The sequence below is a fragment of the Myodes glareolus genome, chromosome 5 (genome assembly GCF_982192425.1).
Source record: "Myodes glareolus chromosome 5, mMyoGla1.1, whole genome shotgun sequence".
In the NCBI taxonomy this organism is placed as follows: domain Eukaryota; kingdom Metazoa; phylum Chordata; class Mammalia; order Rodentia; family Cricetidae; genus Myodes; species Myodes glareolus.
Window position 1 is genome coordinate 20,661,999 of NC_142030.1, and position 19,322 is coordinate 20,681,320.

The window sequence follows — 19,322 nt, forward strand, 5'->3', positions numbered from 1 at the left end:
ATGCCAGCACTATTTGTAGAATATGCTTTCTTTTTTCCATTTTATAATATTAGCTTCCTTGTAAAAAATCAAGTATTCATAGGTATGTGGATTGATATTTGTGTCTTCAATTCGATTCCATTGGTCCTCCTTTCTATTTTTATGTCAAAACCTAGCTGTTTTCATCACTGTAACTCTATAGCAGAGTTTGAAGTCAGGGACGGTGATTCCTCCAGAAGTTCCTCTATTGTACAGGATTATTTTGACTATCCTGGGTGTTTTGTTTTTTCATATAAAGTTGAGTATTGCTTTTTCGAGGTCTGTGAAGAATTGTGGTGGGATTTTGATGGGTATTGCATTGAATTTGTAGATTGCCTTTGGTAAGATTGCCATTTTTACTATGTTAATCTTATCTATTCAAGAGTGTGGAAGACCTTTCTATTTTTAAATGTCTTCTTTGTTTTTGTTCTTCAAAGATTTAAAGTTCTTGTCTTATAGATCCATCACTTGTTTGGTTTGAATTACCCCAAGATATTTTATGTTATTTGTGGTTATTGTAAAGGGTGATATTTCTCTGATTTCTTTCTCAGTACATTTAAAATCAGTATATAGGAGGGCTACTACTAATTTTTTTGTGTGTGTTCATTTTGTATCCTGCTGCACTGCTGAAGGCTGAAGGTGTTTATCAGTTGTAGGAGTTCCGTGGTAAAATTTTTGGGGTTACTTATGCATAATAATAATAATAATAATAATAAAATTATAATATATTATTATATTACATAATAATAATAAGTAATAAGTAAGTAATCAGCAAATAGTAAAAGTTTGACTTCTTTTCAATATGCATTCCTTGATCTCCTTTTGCTGTTTTATTGCTCTAGCTAGAAGTTCAAGTAATACATTGAATAGATATAGGGAGAGTGGACAGCCTTATCTTGTTCCTGATTTTAGTGAGATCTCTTTGAGTTTTTCCCCATTTAGTTTGATGCTGGCTCTTGACTTACTGTCAATGTTGCCTTCATTATTGTTAAGAATGTTCCTTGTATCCCTGACCTCTCCAACACCTTTATCAAGAAGAGATGTTGAATCTTGTAAAAGGCTTTTTTAGTGTCTAATGAGATGATCATCTGTTTTCTTTTTCTTTCAATTTGTTTATATGGCAGATTACATTGCCAGATTTTCATATGTTGAATCATCCCTGCAACTCTGGGATGAAGTATACTTGGTCATGGTGGATGATTTTTCTGATGTGTTCTTGAATTCAGTTTGCCAGTATTTTATTGAATATTTTTGTTTCAATGTTCATGAGGAAGATTGGTATGTAATTCTCTTTCTTATTTGTGTCGTTGTGTGATTTGGGTATCAGGTTAACTGCAGCCTCATAAAAAAGAGTTTGGCAATATTCCTTCTGTTTCTATTGTGTGGAACAATTTGAGGAGTATTGGTATTAGTTCTTCTTTGAAATTATTGTAGAATTCTGCACTGAAATCATCCGGTCCTGGGTTTTTGATTGCTTGTTTGTTTGTTAGGTTATAGGTCTGTTTAAATTTTGTTTCTGGTCTTGGATTAATTTTAGTATGTAGTACCTACCCAGAAGTTGTCTAGTACCTTTATATTTTCCCATTTTGAAGAGTATAAGTTTTTTTCTGTTTTCCTCATATTCCCTTTCCATTTTTAATTTTGTTAATTTGCATATTCTCTCTCTGTCATTTGGTTAATTTGGAAAAAGGCATGTCTAATTTCTTGATTTTCTAGAAGAATCAACTCTTTGTCTCATTATTTTTTTCTATTGTTTTCTTTTATTCTATTTTGTTGATTTCGGCTTTCAATTTGATAACTTCCTGCCATCTAGTCCTCCTGGGTAAGTTTGCTTCTTTTTGTTCTATAGCTTTCAGGTGTGCTGTTAACTCATTAGTGTGAGATTCTTTCCAGCTTTTTAATATAGGCATTTAGTGCTGTGAACTTTCATCTTAGCACTACTTTCATTATGTACCATAAGTTTGGATATGTTATATATTCATTTTCACTGAAATTTAGGAAATAATTTCTTTATTTCTTTCTTGACCAGTGGTGATTCATTTGAGCATTGTTCTGTTTCAGTGAGTTTGTGGGTCTATGCAATTAATATCATTGATTTCTATCTTTAAGCCATGATGATCTGATAAGACACAGGGGGGTTTCCATTTTTTTGTATCTGTTGAGACTTTTTTTGTTACCTAGTATGGGGTCAGCTCTAGAGAAGGATTCATGAGGTGCTGAGAAGAAGGCTTATTCTTTTGTGTTTCGGTGAAATGTTCTATAGATATTTATTAATCCCATTTAGATCACAACATCTTCTAGTTCCTTATTTTTCTGTTAAGTTCCTATCTGGCTGACCTGTCTAGTGGTGGGAGTGGTGTGCTGGAAGTTTCTACTGTTAATGTGTAGGACTTGATGTATGATGTATAATTTAAGCTTTAGTAATGTTTCTTTTACAAATGAGAGTGCCCTTGTAAGTAGGGCATAGATTTGAGAATTGAGACTTCATCTTGATGTATTTTTCTTGTGATGAAATGACCTTCTTCATATCTTTTAACTAATTTATTTAGAAGACTATTTTGTTAGATATTAGGATAGCTATATCAAATTGTTTCTTAGGTACACCTGACTGGAATTTTTTCCCAACCCTTTACTCTGTGGTAATGTCTGTCTTTGTAGTTGAGGTGTGTTTCTTACATGCTACATAAGGATGAATTCTGTTTTCTTATCCAATCTGGTAGCCTGTGTCTTTTTATAGATGAATTGAGTCCATTGGTATTTAGGGATATTAAGGACCAGTGATTTCTAGTTTCTATTATTATTCTTTTTGTTGTTGGTGGTGGTATTGTGTGTGGGCTTCTCTTTTTTGTAGTTGCTGGTGTGGAATTTTCTATTTCCTGTGTTTTTGTGAGTGTAGCTAACTTTCTAGGGTTGAAGTTTTCCTTCTAGTTCTTTCTGTAGGGCTAAATTTGTGGAACGACATTGGTTAAATATGGTTTTGTCATTGAATATCTTGTTTTCTATGTCTATCATGAATGAAAGTTTTGCTGGCTATAGTGGTCTGGGTTGGCATTATGGTCTCTTAGTGTCTGCATGACACCCAACTAGAACCTTCTGGCTTTCATTGTTTCTATTGGGAAGTCGGGTATAATTCCAATATGGCTGCCTTTATTTGTTTATTGGCAGCTCTTAATATTTTTTCTTCATTCTGTATGTTTAGTGTTTTGATTATAATGTGGCATGGGACTTTATTTTTGGTTCAGTCTATTTGGTGTTCTATAAACTTATATTTTCATATCCTTTTTCTGGTTGTGAAAGTTTTCTTCTTTGATTTTGTTGAATATAGTTTCTGTGCCTTTGAAATGAACTTATTCTATAATTCTTACCATTCTTAGGTTCAGATTTTTTTCTTGGGGTCCCAGATTTCCTGGATATGTTGTGTTAAATGTTAAATCCAACAAATTCTTAAATTTGAGATTTTTTTAAATGGGAACTTATTTTTGGACGTTGATGGTATTGTAAGGAATCTTTAGATTGTTTTTGGTAGTTTTCCCAGAGTTCTTAAAAGATGAAATACAAATGACTGAAAACCATTTAAAAAGTATTCAGTGTACTTAGCCATTAGGAGAATCAATTTAAAATTACTTCAAGATTTAAAATTTCTCTGTGGCTAAGATTTGAAACAAATTACATGGAAGGACATGGAATTCTCTTAAAACTGAAGTAACTGATTCTCAGTCATCGTTTGGGTTCTGGGATTTGAGCTCAGTTCGTTGGAAGAACAATGGGTCCTCCTAGTCACTGGATATTATGAAAAACTAAATATTATTTAGCCGCTGAAGAAAGTTAAATTATGGAATATGCAGTTAAACATATTCCATATGATGGGGCTGAAAACAATCATTCTGCATGAGATAACTCAGATCCAGAAAAAAAAAATCACACATTTAAAAAAAATAATTTGTAAATATTAGATTTGACTGTTTGGATATGTATTCTCTGTTCTCTATTTAGAGCACTCACAGAGGTAAAGAGCCATATAGAGAAATTTTAAGGCAGTGGGGATAGAATGTAGTAATGCATAAATGGATAAAAGAGAATTATGGAACACCATGATCAAGGCAACTCTCATAAAAGACAGCATTCAATTGGAACTTGTTTACAGTTTTAGAAGTATAGTCTATTATCAACATTGTGGGGACCATTGTGGCACAGATGGCATTGTTGTCACGTCTTTCTAGTTTGGGTATCAGAGTAATACTGACTTCAAAGAATCAATTTTATAGCGTTACTTCTTTTTATGTCTGTAAAAAGTTATTTACAGTGCCAGTCCCACTCAATATAAAAACCAGGGAAAGTCACAAAAATAGCCAAAGAAAACTATAGGCCAATATCCCAAATCAAGAAAGGTTCAAAATAATCCTCAATAAAATAATTACAAACTGAATACAGAAGTTTATAAAAAATATCATCCAATACAATCACGAACTTAACCTGTGAGGGGGCATAGAGCACAGAGATAAATGGGATTGGAATGTATGATGTGAAATCGGCAAAGAATCAGTAAAAGAACCTGGCAGTGGTGGTATATACCTTTAATCTCAGCAATCAGAGACAGAGAACAGCAGATCTCTGTGAGTTTGAGGCCAGCCTAGTCTATAAAGTGAGTTCCAGGACAGGCTACAAAACTACTGAGAAACCTTGTATCAAAAGAATCATTAAAAGAAAGGATTTCTATTTATTGAACAAGTTGATTAAAGTAAAAAAAAGTGTTTTTTCTTTTTTCCCCACTCCATCTTCTAAGCATATAAAGCTTAAAGTGCTTGCAATTGAAATGTGAATAAATAATATAAATAATAATTTACATAAGTTATTTCAAGATAAATAGAAAACTTTTTAGGAAAAACATCTGGTGTAGGAGAACCTTCTTTCTATGTGTTGCTTTTATTGGTCAAATAAAGAAACTGCCTTTGCTTTTTGATAGGGCAGAATTTAGATAGGTGGTGTAGACTGAACAGAATTCTGGGAGAAAGAAAGCAGAGTCAGGCAGACGCCATGGCTTTCCTCTCCGAGATGGATGCTGGTTAGACTCATGCTGGTAAGCCATAGTCAAGTGGCAATACATATTAATGCAGATGGGTTAAAATAATATGTGAGAGTTAGCCAATAAGGGGCTGGAGATAATGGGTCAGGCAGTGTTTAAAAGAATACAGTTTCTGTGTAGTTATTTCAAGTAAAGCTAGCCGGGAGCCGGGCAGCGGGAAGCGACCTGCTGCTCTTCTTTACAACACATATCAATAATTAAAAGAAGTAGTACTAATTGTACTCAATAAATATAACAAACATCACATATTCTACACTGTTTATATAAAAGGTAAAGCAAAACTAAACAAAACAAAGAAACAGAACAACACAAAAACAGCAACAAAATGCTCTTGTCATGTAAGCTGCTGTGATGTGGCCCCCTGCTGAGACACACCATTTACCCTTTTGTCCAGTCATCTTTACTTGCTAGTATTCATTACCAGGAGTTCTTGGTAGGGTGAGGTCTCTGGTTTCTACTACACCACTGACAATGGGCTCTTACTGGGGTCCTCTTGGGTTTCCTGTTTTTTTTGTCATTGAGTGCTGTTGTTTTGGATCTGTAGGTTCCTCCCCTTCACAGGTTCATTTATTTGGTGGATGTCAGGATGAACCAATTCATAGTCCTTGTTCTGTGCCTGAGTGGTAGTTCAGTTGGTCATCTTGATAGTTTTCCCTTATCGTATAACATATTCTAACACTATCTATTTTCCAATCTAGAAGTATAGACTTCACTCACTCAAGTTATGAAACTCCTTGTGATTTATAAAAAAACCTCACTAAAACCGGTATAACTTTCCACTTCTATGAAGAAGTATTTGACCCATTACTCCCCTTTAGTACAATTGAAAGCCAGTTTTATACTAAAACATTGATTTTAAAGATCTTGAATGCTGGAGAGAACGGCATGGAGCAGGTAGAGACTCTGTAACTGAAAAAAAGATACAGGAACAACTTATGACAAGAAAAGGCCACGTGAGGAAGCTAACCTACCCTTAAGTGCTATAAGGCCCTTGATGGGGTATTAAGTATGGCTCACTACGAACTGAAGATTCCAGCAGGTAATTCATTTCTCTTCCTGATTTTTCTCTATGAGAAGTTTGGTGGAAACTGGTATTCCATTTACACTTGGAAAGATTCAAGGGAAGTCGCAATTTCTCCACTCCCAGAGGTGCCTGGTGTAATGGAGGCTTTTGGAGTTTCCCATAAGATCTCTTCCTGGATGGTTGGATGGTATAAACAGAAACACCATGGGGAACTTAAATTCTGAGGAAGTTCTGAGGAGAAGTCTCTTTCCACCTCCAGTGTGAACAGAGGTTGAGTGTGGAATTAGACTTCCGGGATCAACTGGTAGTGAAATTCCCACTTTCCCATGGAGTGGTGCCAGGAAAAAAAAATGAGAGACTTATGTAAAATTGGAATTGTTATGATATGATCATCAGGTTTCCAGTCACTCATAATATGAACCAGGAAAGCTTCAGTCACTGTTCTTAAATCTCCCATTTCTTTGGTGACATTTATTTGCTGAGTATAACTAAAATGCATAAACCTAAAAAAATACCCCCAACACATTGGAATCAACTCATTAGAACCAAACACAAATAACCTTAAAATCATAATGGAAAGGACAGGATTGTGGTTCAACTACAGAATGTGCCCATAGACCTTTGTGTCTGAGTACCTGTTCAGTGTTGCTGGGGCTGTTAGGAAAGTTAGTGGAACCTAGCGGAGGCAGAACACCACTGGAGGAAGGTTTAATAGGGCTTGGTTTAATAGCACAACCTTACTTCCTGTCTAATATGTCTTTCCTTACTTTGGATGCAATATGGCAGCAACCCTGGGCATATACCTGTATGCTTTTCTACCTTCAATGGACTGTGCCCCCTTCAAACCGTAGCTGAAATAAACTCTTTTTTCAGTAGACTTCCCCAGGCATGTATTTTGTCTCAGCTACAAGAGAAATAACACAAGAGATAAACTAAAGTGAAGCATTACAAATTTCTCATAAAGAACTAAGGATGTGATCTGATTTTGCAGAGATAATAATTTTTGCAATTGATAAGTGACATATTTTCAGATTAACAAAGCTTGAACATTATAGAAAATCCTGATTTCCAAGATTAAGAAACATCTTCATCTTACTAATTCCTTGAATATTATATATAAATAGTTTAACTTTGACACTGATTTCATTGTAAGCTTTTAATAGTGGAGATAATGAACATGTCAGTGGGAGATTACTGACACCACAACACAATGCAATTTTCTTGTCTTAAAAAGCATGTCTTATTTTAGAGCTACCAAATCTAATATTTTGTTTGCTTAAAAACTTACTCATCATAAAACAGAAGTAAGGAGACTTAACACTCAGTGATACTGGATACCACATTAAAACATAAAATACTAACTCAATCAAGGTAATTTTATAAAGTAAATTGTCTCGAAGCTGCAAGGGTTTCTTCCATTTTCTCTTCAGTGTGTAACTATGGCCCAAGTAGACATCGTTGACCTTTATTATGTACATTTTGCATTATTAAATCAATACTCTTTTAAAGGTCAGTTTTTACTTGCACACAGAAAAATAAGCAGAGCAGGATTGATTTGCTGGCGGAGAGTGCTTCACAGGACCAGAGTTAGGTTGTCATCACCCACACTAGAGGGCTCACAACTGCACACATCTCTAGCTCCAAAGGATGCACTCTTCCAGCCTCCATAGTCACCTGCACATGCACGCCATTCATTTAAGTATACTTACACCCATATATAAAAATAAGCCATAAGAAAAGCAAAGAAGTTCATTTGATTGTTTGTTTGTTTTGAGATAGGGTTTCTCTGTGTAACAGCCCTGGCTCTCCTGGAACTCACTATGCAGATCAGGTTGGTCTCTAACTCAGAGATCTGTCTGCCTCTACCTCCTGAGTGCAGGGATTAAAGGCACACACCACCACTGTCCAGCTATGTTTTCTTCTTAATGATTATATTTTCATTAAGAATAAAATATCGAAAAAAATGAAAATATAATTTCTGACTCAAAAAAAAGCAAAGAAATGCTAAAGTATATTCTTTGAGCCAGAGAGGAGCTCATCCATGAGAACTTGTTACAGAAAAGCATGAAGACTGCCGAAATGATGGACACTGTGTGCAATTACACATTCTCTCTTACTTTGTTTGTAATGATTCATGTCTATAAATAATGCCATAAATAATTCCATAATAACTTTTACTGGCATGGGCTTAAAATGTACGCTAAAATTCCAAGATCACCAACTAAAACTGTCAAGAAAAACAGTCATAAAACTTGAATTTATACTAATATTTAACTTTATTTCAAATATTTCTCATCTTTTGCATGTGTATAGCTGGGGGCAGGTTGTCAGGAATAGTACTGAAGTAGAAAGAATACTTTTAAAAAAAATCTTTATTATGCCTTCTTCAATTCCCTTGCTAATATGTCACCTGTTGACTTTCTTATCATAAAATTATATTTTAGGCATCAAATTTAACTTTTCCTTGCCTTAGTTATCTCTATTAAAAAATAAAGATATTATTAATTGTAGTAGCAGGTAGCTTGTTCGTCCCAGCCACCCAGAACTGAAATAATCACACAGAAACTGTATTAATTAAATCACTGCTTGGCCCGCTAGCTCTAGATTATTATTGGCTAACTCTTACTTATTAATTTAGTCCATTTCCATTAATTTAGCCCATTTCCATTAATTTGTGTATGGCCACCTGGCTGTGGCTTACCGGCTAAAGTTCCCAGCATCTATCTCTGGCAGCTCCATTGCTTCTCTCTGATTTGCCCTTCTTTCTCCCAGCATTCAGTCCATCATTCCAGTGTTGAACTCATGTTACCAGCTATTATTATGGCTTCCAATGCATCAGAGAGCAGAGCCATATTCCACAGGTGCACATACTGAAGAAATGTGTTTTGAGAATGTCAGTTGTATACACTGATTAACCTATCCTGATTTTGGAGACGTTAGGGGATTCGTGTTATTCAAAGGGTGGGAACTGAATGTAAATCTAGATATAGACCTTTCAGCTTTGTAGAAAAAGAAAGAAGATGAAAATAGGCAATGTTACTTTAAAAAAAAACGAGTAGCTATGAGCAAGGGAAAGATGAGGGTAAAAGAATATATTGACATTCAGAGATCAGGATCATCTTCCCAGTGGCCTTGAGAATGGACACATTATGACATAGTTGAAACAAACTCCTCAGTCCACAATAAGAAAATGTGTGAGTTTCTGCTTTCTTATATTTTATAAATTATACATTTTATCTAGGGATTTGAAAGCACAATTCCCAAATACTAGGATCTTTGATGAGTCATTTCAAATTTACAGGACTCATTTCCCTGTCCAGAAAATGTAACTTAACCTTATCTTTATTATTCTAAATTTTAAAAGAGATTTAGTAAGTAAAAATAATATATTTATTGTTTCCTAGATACACAAATTAGTATGACTTGAATCATGACCTTAGCTTCTCTTTGTTCACATCTCCCTTCACTGCTTTCCCCAAAAGGATCGCCCCAAATGATAATAAGCAGCACAATTAGATGTGTTTCCTGAAACAGCAACCACTGGGAGCTTAGAACCCTCCGAGAGAAGCTCTTTGGAGAGATGCAGATACAATTCACCACCTGGGGTTGAAGTTGAGAAAGGAAGCTTCCTGGTATCACTTGGAGACATCACGATGCTCAGAGTAGGAGCTTCTGAGCTGGACCACAAGTCTTACTCTTACAGAGCAGTCTTCTGAGAGCTGTCTATGGCATGGCTACCAAAAAGCAGGACTCAGTTCCACTGTGAACTTCATGTGAGTGAAGACTCCCCCCCTTCTCCCACAACACTGCCTGCTCTCATTCATGCCTAGGTTCACAGCAAATCTGGGGGTGGGAAAGGAAGTGGTGCCTGATGGCTGATCATCGGGTTGATAGATGACTGATGCACAAACCGTTGCTTTACCCCGTTCTTCCTCCAGTGGTTAGCATGTTGGTAACAGGAAAAAGAAACCTGCTCCACTCAGGGAGGAGGTTTGCACAGGAGCAGAATATCTTGGAGAGAGTAATTGTATAGATACAATCAATTTATATTGAGCAAGGTACTTAATCTACACTTTCAAAACATAATTATCCCACAGTGTCTGAAGAGATCAATCATTGTGTGAGATAGTAATGCTGAAGTTTAAAACAGCAAATCTGTTCTCTAGTTCTGCTTTCCTTTGACTTCAAAAAAGTTACCTCTGTTGACCTTTCTTGCTGAGTATACAAATCATTTACAAATCCTTTCACCTCTATTGTACATTTTAAGTAGGCAAAGTATTGGTGTTTGTCTAAAAGTTTATTCCCAGGTATAAGGTCAGGATGAATGAAGACATGGTGCATGTATTTTCAAACTTGCCTATATGTGAATACATGTGCATTCATTACAAAAAAGTACAACTTACTTGCAGTGTGGTAGTTAGTTGAAGAGGTATAACATAGTTTGAGTGTGAAGTGCATATGTGTGTGTGTGTGTGTGTGTGTGTATTCCTATGTTTGCCTAAATGTACTTAGACATATAGGAGTTTATGTTCATTTGAATGTAACGATTGGCTATCCATAACATACACAGACATGTATAGACTGTACCTATATATGCTTGTGTCTAATGCAGTACATAATTTTCTAAAGTTTAATTACTGTATAAATCAGAGATTCTTTTGTGTGTGTGTGTTCCCAATAGGCACAAAGAGGAAAGAATCCATCTCACCTGCATCTAAAGAGGTCAGACATCTTTTGGCATGGTGGAAGAAATCAGCAGAATTAGCAGGACTGTCAATCAGAATGGTACAGAACAATGCCACCTGCTGGAGGGGCTTTGTCTTCCTGGGCTTCTCTAGCTTTGGGGACCTTCAACTTCTGCTGTTTGTCTTATTTCTCTCTTTGTATCTTGTCACCATCACCAGCAACGTCTTCATCATCATAGTGATCAGGCTGGACAGCCATCTGCACACACCCATGTATCTCTTCCTTTCTTTCCTGTCCTTCTCTGAGACCTGTTACACATTGGGAATCATCCCGAGGATGCTCTCTGGTCTGGTTATGGGGGGACAGGCTATTTCCTTTATGGGATGTGCTACCCAGATGTTTTTCTCTGCTTCATGGGCTTGTACCAACTGCTTCCTCCTGTCTGTTATGGGCTTTGACAGGTATGTGGCCATCTGTGCCCCGCTACATTATGCCAGCCGTATGAACCCCACCCTCTGTGCCCAGTTAGTGGGCACCTCCTTCTTGAGTGGATACCTTTTTGGACTAGGAATGACAGTAGTCATTTTTCGCCTCTCGTTCTGTAGCTCCCATGAGATCCAGCACTTTTTCTGCGATACACCTCCGGTGCTAAGCCTCGCCTGTGGGGATACAAGACTAAGCGAGCTGGGAATCCTCATCCTCAGCCTGCTGGTTCTCCTGGTTTCCTTCTTCTTAATTACCATTTCCTACGCCTACATTCTGGTGGCAATCCTAAGAATCCCTTCCGCGGAGGGGCGGAGGAAAGCTTTCTCTACTTGTGCGTCACATCTCACAGTGGTTGTTATTCACTATGGCTGTGCCTCCTTCATGTACCTGAGGCCCAAAGCCAGCTACTCTCTTGAGAGGGACCAGCTTATTGCTGTCACCTACACTGTGGCAACTCCTCTCCTCAATCCTATTGTTTATAGCCTGAGAAACCGAGCTGTGCAATCAGCTCTGAAAAATGCTTTCCGAGGGAGTTTACTAGGTAAAGGAGGAAAATAAAAGACACTCCCCTTTGTGTTAGCAGGTCCTAGAGCAGGTTCAATCCAAGGAGCCAGCTATTTCAAAATTTTGGCAAAACTGCTGTACCCCAAAGCCTACATCTCTCTTCTGCCTTTCCTCCTAGGATACCTGAAAGAATAAGACAGGATTTCCTGCTCTGGTCACTGTGCTCAACTTGATGAGTTCGAAATCTTAATATTCACCATCTGTCTCATGAATGTCACTCCCAATTATCAAAATTCAACAAGAAGTAGGAATTTTCTTAATTCATTAAGATCATTACAAATTTCCCAGCTGAGCTAAACAGGGTGAGGGAACTTTGGTGTTTAAGATCAAGGCTGGACTGTGAGAATCCAGGTACATTGGAGAGAACTGTAACATGATTACACAATAAGAGTATTTGACCAATAATGTCCTTCTAATGTCAGCATTAGAAGCATTAGAAACTCAGCATGTAACAGTCAAGGAAACTCCAGGCAGAAGGAAGCGCTGCTGCTGCATTTGCTTCTCACACCTCAAACTAGCCATCATCTTTCTGACATTGTGGTTGAGCTGTTTGTTTTGCCTGCTCCACCTTTCACCTGAAGCAGTTTTTAATATATTCTCTGCTGGGGGTTGTTAGAGATAAAAAAAAGTGACTTCCCATGGTGCCCCAGCAGGAGTGTGAACACAAGCTCCTCAACTCACTGTGCTAAACTGGGTAAGTCACTTAACTTTTTCAGGTTCGGCCTCCTCATTTGTAAAATAGTTATCTCATACTTTTGTGTTGGTGGCGAAACTTGTTACACACAGATAAAAAATTTATCAATATACTCAAGTCATAGTCATTTTTTAATAAATGTAACCTGTCATTTTTAGTAAGGGATGTCAGGTTTTAGTCCACAGAAATTTTTCTCTAGGTAAGGACCCGTGAAGTCTCCATGCCTAAGGTAGTATATGACCTTGTGTTGCAAGAGGGCCATTTATTGGTTCCTGGCTGCTCAATCCTGAAATAATTACACAGATATTGTATTAATTAAATCACTGCTTGGCCCATTAGCTCTAGCTTCTCATTGGCTAACTCTTAAATCTTAATTTAACCAATTTCCATTAACTTGTGCATCACCACGAGGTCGTGGCCAACCAGCAAACTTTCAGTGCATCTGTCTCAGGTGGCAGCTCCATGGCTTCTCCTGACTTCACTGCCTCCTTTCTCCCAGCATTCGGTTTAGTTTTTCTCACCGAGTTCTGTTATACCCTATCAGCACAAGTCAGTTTCTTTATTAACCAATGGTATTCACAGCAAACAGAGGGGAATCCCACATCAACCTTGTTCCTAAAGAATGGGTGGAACATTTCCTAAATGGACTAGGTTGTCAGGATCCATTCAGAGAAGATAACAGAAGAGTAACAGAAGCTGATTGATAAGACATTGTGGGTATGTCACAGAGCTGACTGAGCTGTTCACAAAGGATGAAACTTTCCCAGATGGAAAATGTGTTAGCAGGGGGCTTTTTATTGTTGAGAATGGTCTTCAGTTGAACACCTCACTTGAGATATGATCTTTTTGCCAAGTGGGGGACAGGGCACAGGAAATGAAGCAGAGAGGCATCTGTGTACTGAGTTAGAAAGATTAGCCCATGAGCAGGGGGATAGATGTTTCATCAGAGAGAAACAAGAAGCAAGGGAATGAGGGAGGAATCACAGCTGTCACCCTGGAAGGGGAGGCTGGAAGCTGAAGGAAGCTGTGGGCTGTGAGAAGCTAAGCTCCAGGTCCACCAGACTTATCGAAGAGACGGAAGTATGAGTGAACTGAGGAATTAATGGAGGCAGATGTGACAATTTTAAGACAGGAGTTCATACTCATTTTCGACAATTATGTCATATGCCCCAATTGTAAAGATTTTTATTATTTATAATTAATTCAGACATTTGCAAACAAATATTTTCAGCGTTTGTTTTGATTGTGCTATTCCATGTGGCTTAGGGAAAATATTATAAAAATACTTATATGTCATTTTCAAATATCTTTACTTGTAATCAAAATTATTTTTTATTTTTTTAATTAAAAATTTTCATTTATTGTAAACAGCAGCCACAGTTTCTCCTCCCTCCTCTCTTTCTGTTCCCTCCCCCACCTTTCATCTACCTCCACATCTACTCCTCTGTTTAGAAAGGGCAGGCCTCCCATGGGAGTTAACAAAGCTTGGCTTATCAAGTTGAGGCAGGACCAAGCTCCTCCCCCTGTATCAAGGCTGAGCCAGGCATCCCAGCATGGGGAATAGGTTCCAAAAAGACAACTCATGCACGAGGATCAGGTCCTGATCCCAGTGCTAGGCTAAGGGCCCTACAAATAGACCAAGCTACACAACTGTCACCCACATGTGGAGGGCCTAGGTCAGTCCCACGCAGACACCTCAGCTGTCAGTCTGGAGTCCGTGCACTCCCACAAGCTCAGGTCAGCTGCGTCTGTGGGTTCCTCTGCTAGGATCTTGACACCCCCTTGCTCATACATTCTTTCCTCCCTCTTTTCAACTCCCAGAGCTTGGCCTAGTTCCTGTGGTAGGATGTTTTTCTAAAGATTGAGGAGGGGTTAATTTCTACCCAGGTAAAAGAATTGCGACTTACTATGGTAATTAAGGGTCAATATTCACGGGTGAGGGACTCTTTGAGTGAAATGCTAACAGTTTTACATAAAAGTTTCCTAAAAAACTTATCTGTCCTGAAAATATGCTAGATATAGTATCATATGCTCTTGGATTTTCCTTCTCCTTAATTCATAAATTCTGAAAATATCCCTTACTCTTAGGAGAAGATAGAAATGAATAAATACAAGCATTATTTGTATCATGTGAAAATGTAAGGTGTATTTGGGGATTTAGAAAACAAGAGGGTACCCTGATATATCAAAATTCTGTCTTTCTCAGAACAGAAACATCCACTCTAAGGGTAAAATATGAAAACGGGAAGGAAAGTTTTATGTTATCTTTATGTGGTTCTGCTTCACAGAAAAAGATAAAATGACACACATTTTTATTTTCAAACTGTAAGAATTTACACATACTCCAAAGCTCCAAGCTGTAAATAACCTTGAATTTTATTTGCTACTTTATTATTGTTTTTCTTCATAGTATAATTAACTATTTGTATTTAGTAATAATATGGTTCCCCAAATGCAGAAGCACAATTTTAGTTAAATTTTCTTTTAAAAAAGAAATACTTCTGTAATCAGAATGCAGAAAAATCCTAAAGGTCTGCAGAACACACACACACACACACACACACACACACACACACACACTAAAACCTTAGGACCCTAGTTAGAGACTAGGTTCATTCAAATAATCATATAGGTGTCTGTCCTCTCTATGCAACATCCTCTTCAACTTGACAAAATTTTAGATTTTGCAATAAATGTAAAACACACATACACACACATACACACAAAACACACATGCACACAGAGCATCATCTTCTCTCCTTCCACACTCATCTGTGCTTCTTCTCCCTCAACATTTCCTGCCCCACTATGATTAATGATCCATAAGAATCTTTTTATCAGTTGCCAAAGAATGAATTGGTGAAGCCAACATAGTCGTAGCCAGCAGGTTGACTTCGACCCCGTGGGTCCATATATTGCTGCATATGTATGGTGCAGAACGACACTTGCTCTGGGGTGAGAGCCTGAAAAGAGAAAGACAGTTACAGAAATCCAGCACTAGTTCTTTGTGTGGGTTCCCTACCATTCCAAAACACAGGAGAGTCTTCAAAGAAAACAGCCTTGTTCCTATTACTCCCCTCTCTCATAAATTTATTACTTCCAATGAATAAAAATGATTCAGATTTCTACCTGAGTCTTTTCATATCTCCTTATTTAATCATTTTTTATAAAAATGAATATATAATACATTATGTTTCATTATGGCCTTTCAAACACAATTTAATATTGTTGATCTCCCTATCCCCCATTCTTTTCCACCACCTTCTAGTACTCTTCCATTCTCAGAAGTTCTCTGTTTGTTTTATATGTTGCATGTGCTCTTTCAGGCCCCACTTCTGCCTCAAATCCTCTTTTCCCCTCTGTGGTTCTCCTTCTAGTTTCTTGGTCTATCCCTATTCATACCCACCAAAAACATGCTTACAGACAACACCATCTAGGGCTCCAAGGTGAGACAGACTATTACTCAGACTAGCCTTTCTGACTCCTGATTGCCACAATTAACACAATAATTTTTAAATGCTTTAATTTTCTTGCAAGCTTTGGATTTTTTCTTATGACCCATATGACCCAATAAATTTCACAGAAACAGACATACACACACACACACACACACACACACACACACACACCTACTATATCTATATCTGAAAATGAATAATAGATAAAGGTAATTATATAAATACACATATATATTATATTTCCTCACTATCTATTCAATAATTAATGGGCATCAGAAACAAATCTTTCTATTATCTAAGTTAGGCTTATTAGGTAGAAAGGATAATAAATTGTTGAAAAATTGAGTTGTAGGAGTTGAACTGACTATAATAGTCAGTAGAAAACCTTTGAGGTTTTTGATCTGGAGCAAGGTAAAAGAGTTAAGTGAAACAAGTGATACTTTGTTAAAGAGAAGGTCTGAGGCAATGCGGTGGGTACATGGGTTGGAGTTTATAGAGGAAATAGCCAAGGCTAAGGTGACTCAAACAAAGGTTACAGGGTCATCACAGAAGATACAGAAATCTCACCTGTTTCATGTCCTCTTTGGTAATATAGGCCTTGCCCTCTGCAAGGGCTTGGAATCCACTTTCTATGTCATCACTGGTCTTGATGTTCTCTGACTCCTTGTCAATCAGGAATGACGTATAGTCCTCCAGAGAGACATAGCCTTTCCTGTAGGAGAAAGAGAGCAGGAGTTGAGCCTTCCGAAGGCAAGTGATATGTATTCCTTCCATCCTGTGCAGTATCTCAGGGCCAGAAAGAAGTCAGAGCCGCTGTAGTTCTCTTTCAAGCAGGCTCCCTGACACATGGGTTCTTGTCTCCATTCTGATCCCCTATTACTCTCTACAAAATCTCTGAGACCCCAGAAGTGTCTACACAGCTCATCAGACATGGTTTTTGTTTCATTTCCTATCGGTGCCCAGATGATAATCCCCTTTCCTCTCCATCTTTAGAATCAGAAAGAATTAGCTGCTTACTGTGACCTGGATCTGTCACATCTACCATTGGCACTCAATATTCTCTCATAAACTGTGGGCTTTGGATTACTCATTTCTCCTAAAGAGCGCACAGAAAAGAGAGGATACTTATTTTCTAGTCCTTCTCTCAGAAACAGCCGGAATTTACAGAATAAACATAACCACCAGTTGAGAAAACAGTAGAGCTTGGGACATAAGTTGAGGCCAGCGTTTACTTCTGAGCCATCCCAATAAACAAACAAACAAAGCAAGCTTCGAGTTGTCTTATTTGCTTATTTTCAAGTAAGTTAATATAGTGCTCCATAGACCATTTCACTCCTTGTTCTTCTCCAGTCAAGTCCCAACCCTTAACCTCTGCTTCTTACCTCCCTGGATCCACAGCATTCAGGAATTTCTCAAACTTGGGCTCAGGTTCACCTTCTTCTACCATAGGCAGGTAGTAATTGAGTCCTCTCAGGCAGGACCTGAACTCTTTATGAGTCAAACGCCCTGTCAAATTCTCATCAAAGTGCCTAAAGAACAAAAACATTTCTTTCAAGCTCAAGAAAGATCCAAGATAGAACTAAAAGATCAGGTCCTGTTATATTGACTAGATCTTTAATGCATGCCATAAGATTGCTGGAACACAGAGCAGAGAATCTATCTGTTTCTCTGAGTGTTTTGTTAAAACCAGTAAAGGGAGAACTAACAGAAACCATTGAATAGCCATCTCTCAAGTTTTACCCTTAGAAACAGCTCAAATTCACAGAGAAAACGTATTCACTAGTTGAGTAATGTTTTAAAGACATGTTTTACTTTCAAAATCCAGGATATCACAGATTATTAAAATCAGATATTAAAAACTAATACTTATGCTAATTAACATACCTAGACTAGATCTTCACTGAAGATACCATTAAGACACATAGAGGGGGAAGTTATTATTTGCAAACTTACTCTGAACTTTCTAGAATACTAAAGATCAGTCAAGTATGAGTTTATACTCACTTATATGTGGTGCTAAATTCTTTCAGTGTCTCTTCACTCACACCTATGGTGTCCCTAGAAGGAAAAAGATAAGTTAAATCTGGAAATAAAACAGAAAATGTCAAAGGACTGCCATATGAAAGTTGGACCAATTTTAATGAACAATGTATCATTTGAGTGATCTAGTTCAGGGGTTGCCAAGCTATGTTCCAGGAGCCAAGTACAGCCTCCTCTTGTTTATAAACAATCCATGTTTCTAGAACTGCTTTAACCATATATAGTTCCCCCTGGGAAGGAGAAATAGACAATATCTACTGACAAAATTAAGAGCATGAGGGTGGGGGGAGAGGGGAGCACAGAATGGGAGGAGGAGGAGAGAAGGGGAAGTGGAGGAGAATTTGAAGGAATGGGAGGAGAACTTGAGATGGTAAAAGGACAGAAATTGGGAGCAAGGAAAGACATAGTTTGATTGAGGGAGCCATTATGGGGCTAGCAAGAAACCTGACACTAGAGAAATTCCCAGGAATCCACAAAAATGACCCCAGTTAAGACCCTAAGCAATAGTGGAGAAGGTGCCCAAACTGGCCTTGCTCTGTAGTCAGATTGATGACTATCTTAAATGTCACCATAGAACCTTCATCCGGTAACTGATGGAGATAGGGACAGAGACCTGCAGAGGAGCACTGGCCTGAGCTTCCGAAGTACAACTGAAAAATGGGAGGACTAAGAATATGAGCAAAGAGGTCAAGACCATGATGGAGCTAATGGGAGCTCATCAGCTCCTGTCAGACAGGGAAAGAACTAGCATAGGATCAAGTTAGACCTTCTGAATGTCGGTAACAGGTGGATAACTGAGGCAGACACTGTGGGGCCACTGGCAGTGGCATCAGGATTTGTCCCTGCTGCTTGTACTGACATTTTGGAACCCATTCTCTTTGGATGTAAACCTTACTCAGTCTAGATATAGTGGGCAGGGCCTTGGTCCTTCCTTGGAGCAATGTGCACTCTGAGAAGTGAATGGGGTGGGGTTGGGGGAGGAAGTTTGAGGGGATGGGAAGGGGTGAGGGAGTGGGAACTGAGATTAGTATGTAAAATGAAAAAAGATAGTTTTTCTTTTTTAAAAAAAGAAAATAGAAAAGAATGGTTTTAACATTTCTTTATAGTTGAACACAATCAAAACAAAAATATTGCATGAAGCATGAAAAACAGGTGAAATTCAAATTTCAATGTCTATTAATAAAGTTTTATTGGAACACAGCCATGTTCATTCAGTTACAAATTTCCTTTGGTTGTTTTTCAGCAACATTAGCAAAATTGAAAAGCTTC

The 19,322-nt window shown here is 37.8% G+C and overlaps 2 protein-coding genes across 2 annotated transcripts in view; one reads left to right on the forward strand and one right to left on the reverse strand.

The window, feature by feature from the left end:
* The first annotated feature begins 10,907 nt into the window (after window positions 1-10,907).
* Or10z1 (olfactory receptor family 10 subfamily Z member 1) lies at window positions 10,908-11,855 on the forward strand. The gene has a single exon (XM_048436376.3). The coding sequence runs from the start codon at window positions 10,908-10,910 to the stop codon at window positions 11,853-11,855; it is 948 nt and encodes a 315-aa protein (XP_048292333.1).
* A 2,995-nt stretch (window positions 11,856-14,850) lies between these two features.
* Spta1 (spectrin alpha, erythrocytic 1) overlaps window positions 14,851-19,322 on the reverse strand; it is a 73,322-nt gene continuing 68,850 nt past the window's right edge. The window contains exons 49-52 of the mRNA XM_087906103.1: window positions 18,018-18,071; window positions 17,396-17,542; window positions 16,581-16,725; window positions 14,851-15,518 (exon numbers count right to left, since the gene is read on the reverse strand). Of these exons, the coding sequence (XP_087762229.1) occupies window positions 15,393-15,518; window positions 16,581-16,725; window positions 17,396-17,542; window positions 18,018-18,071 (472 nt within the window). The 3' untranslated portion in view covers window positions 14,851-15,392. The remainder of the gene's footprint in view (window positions 15,519-16,580; window positions 16,726-17,395; window positions 17,543-18,017; window positions 18,072-19,322) is intronic.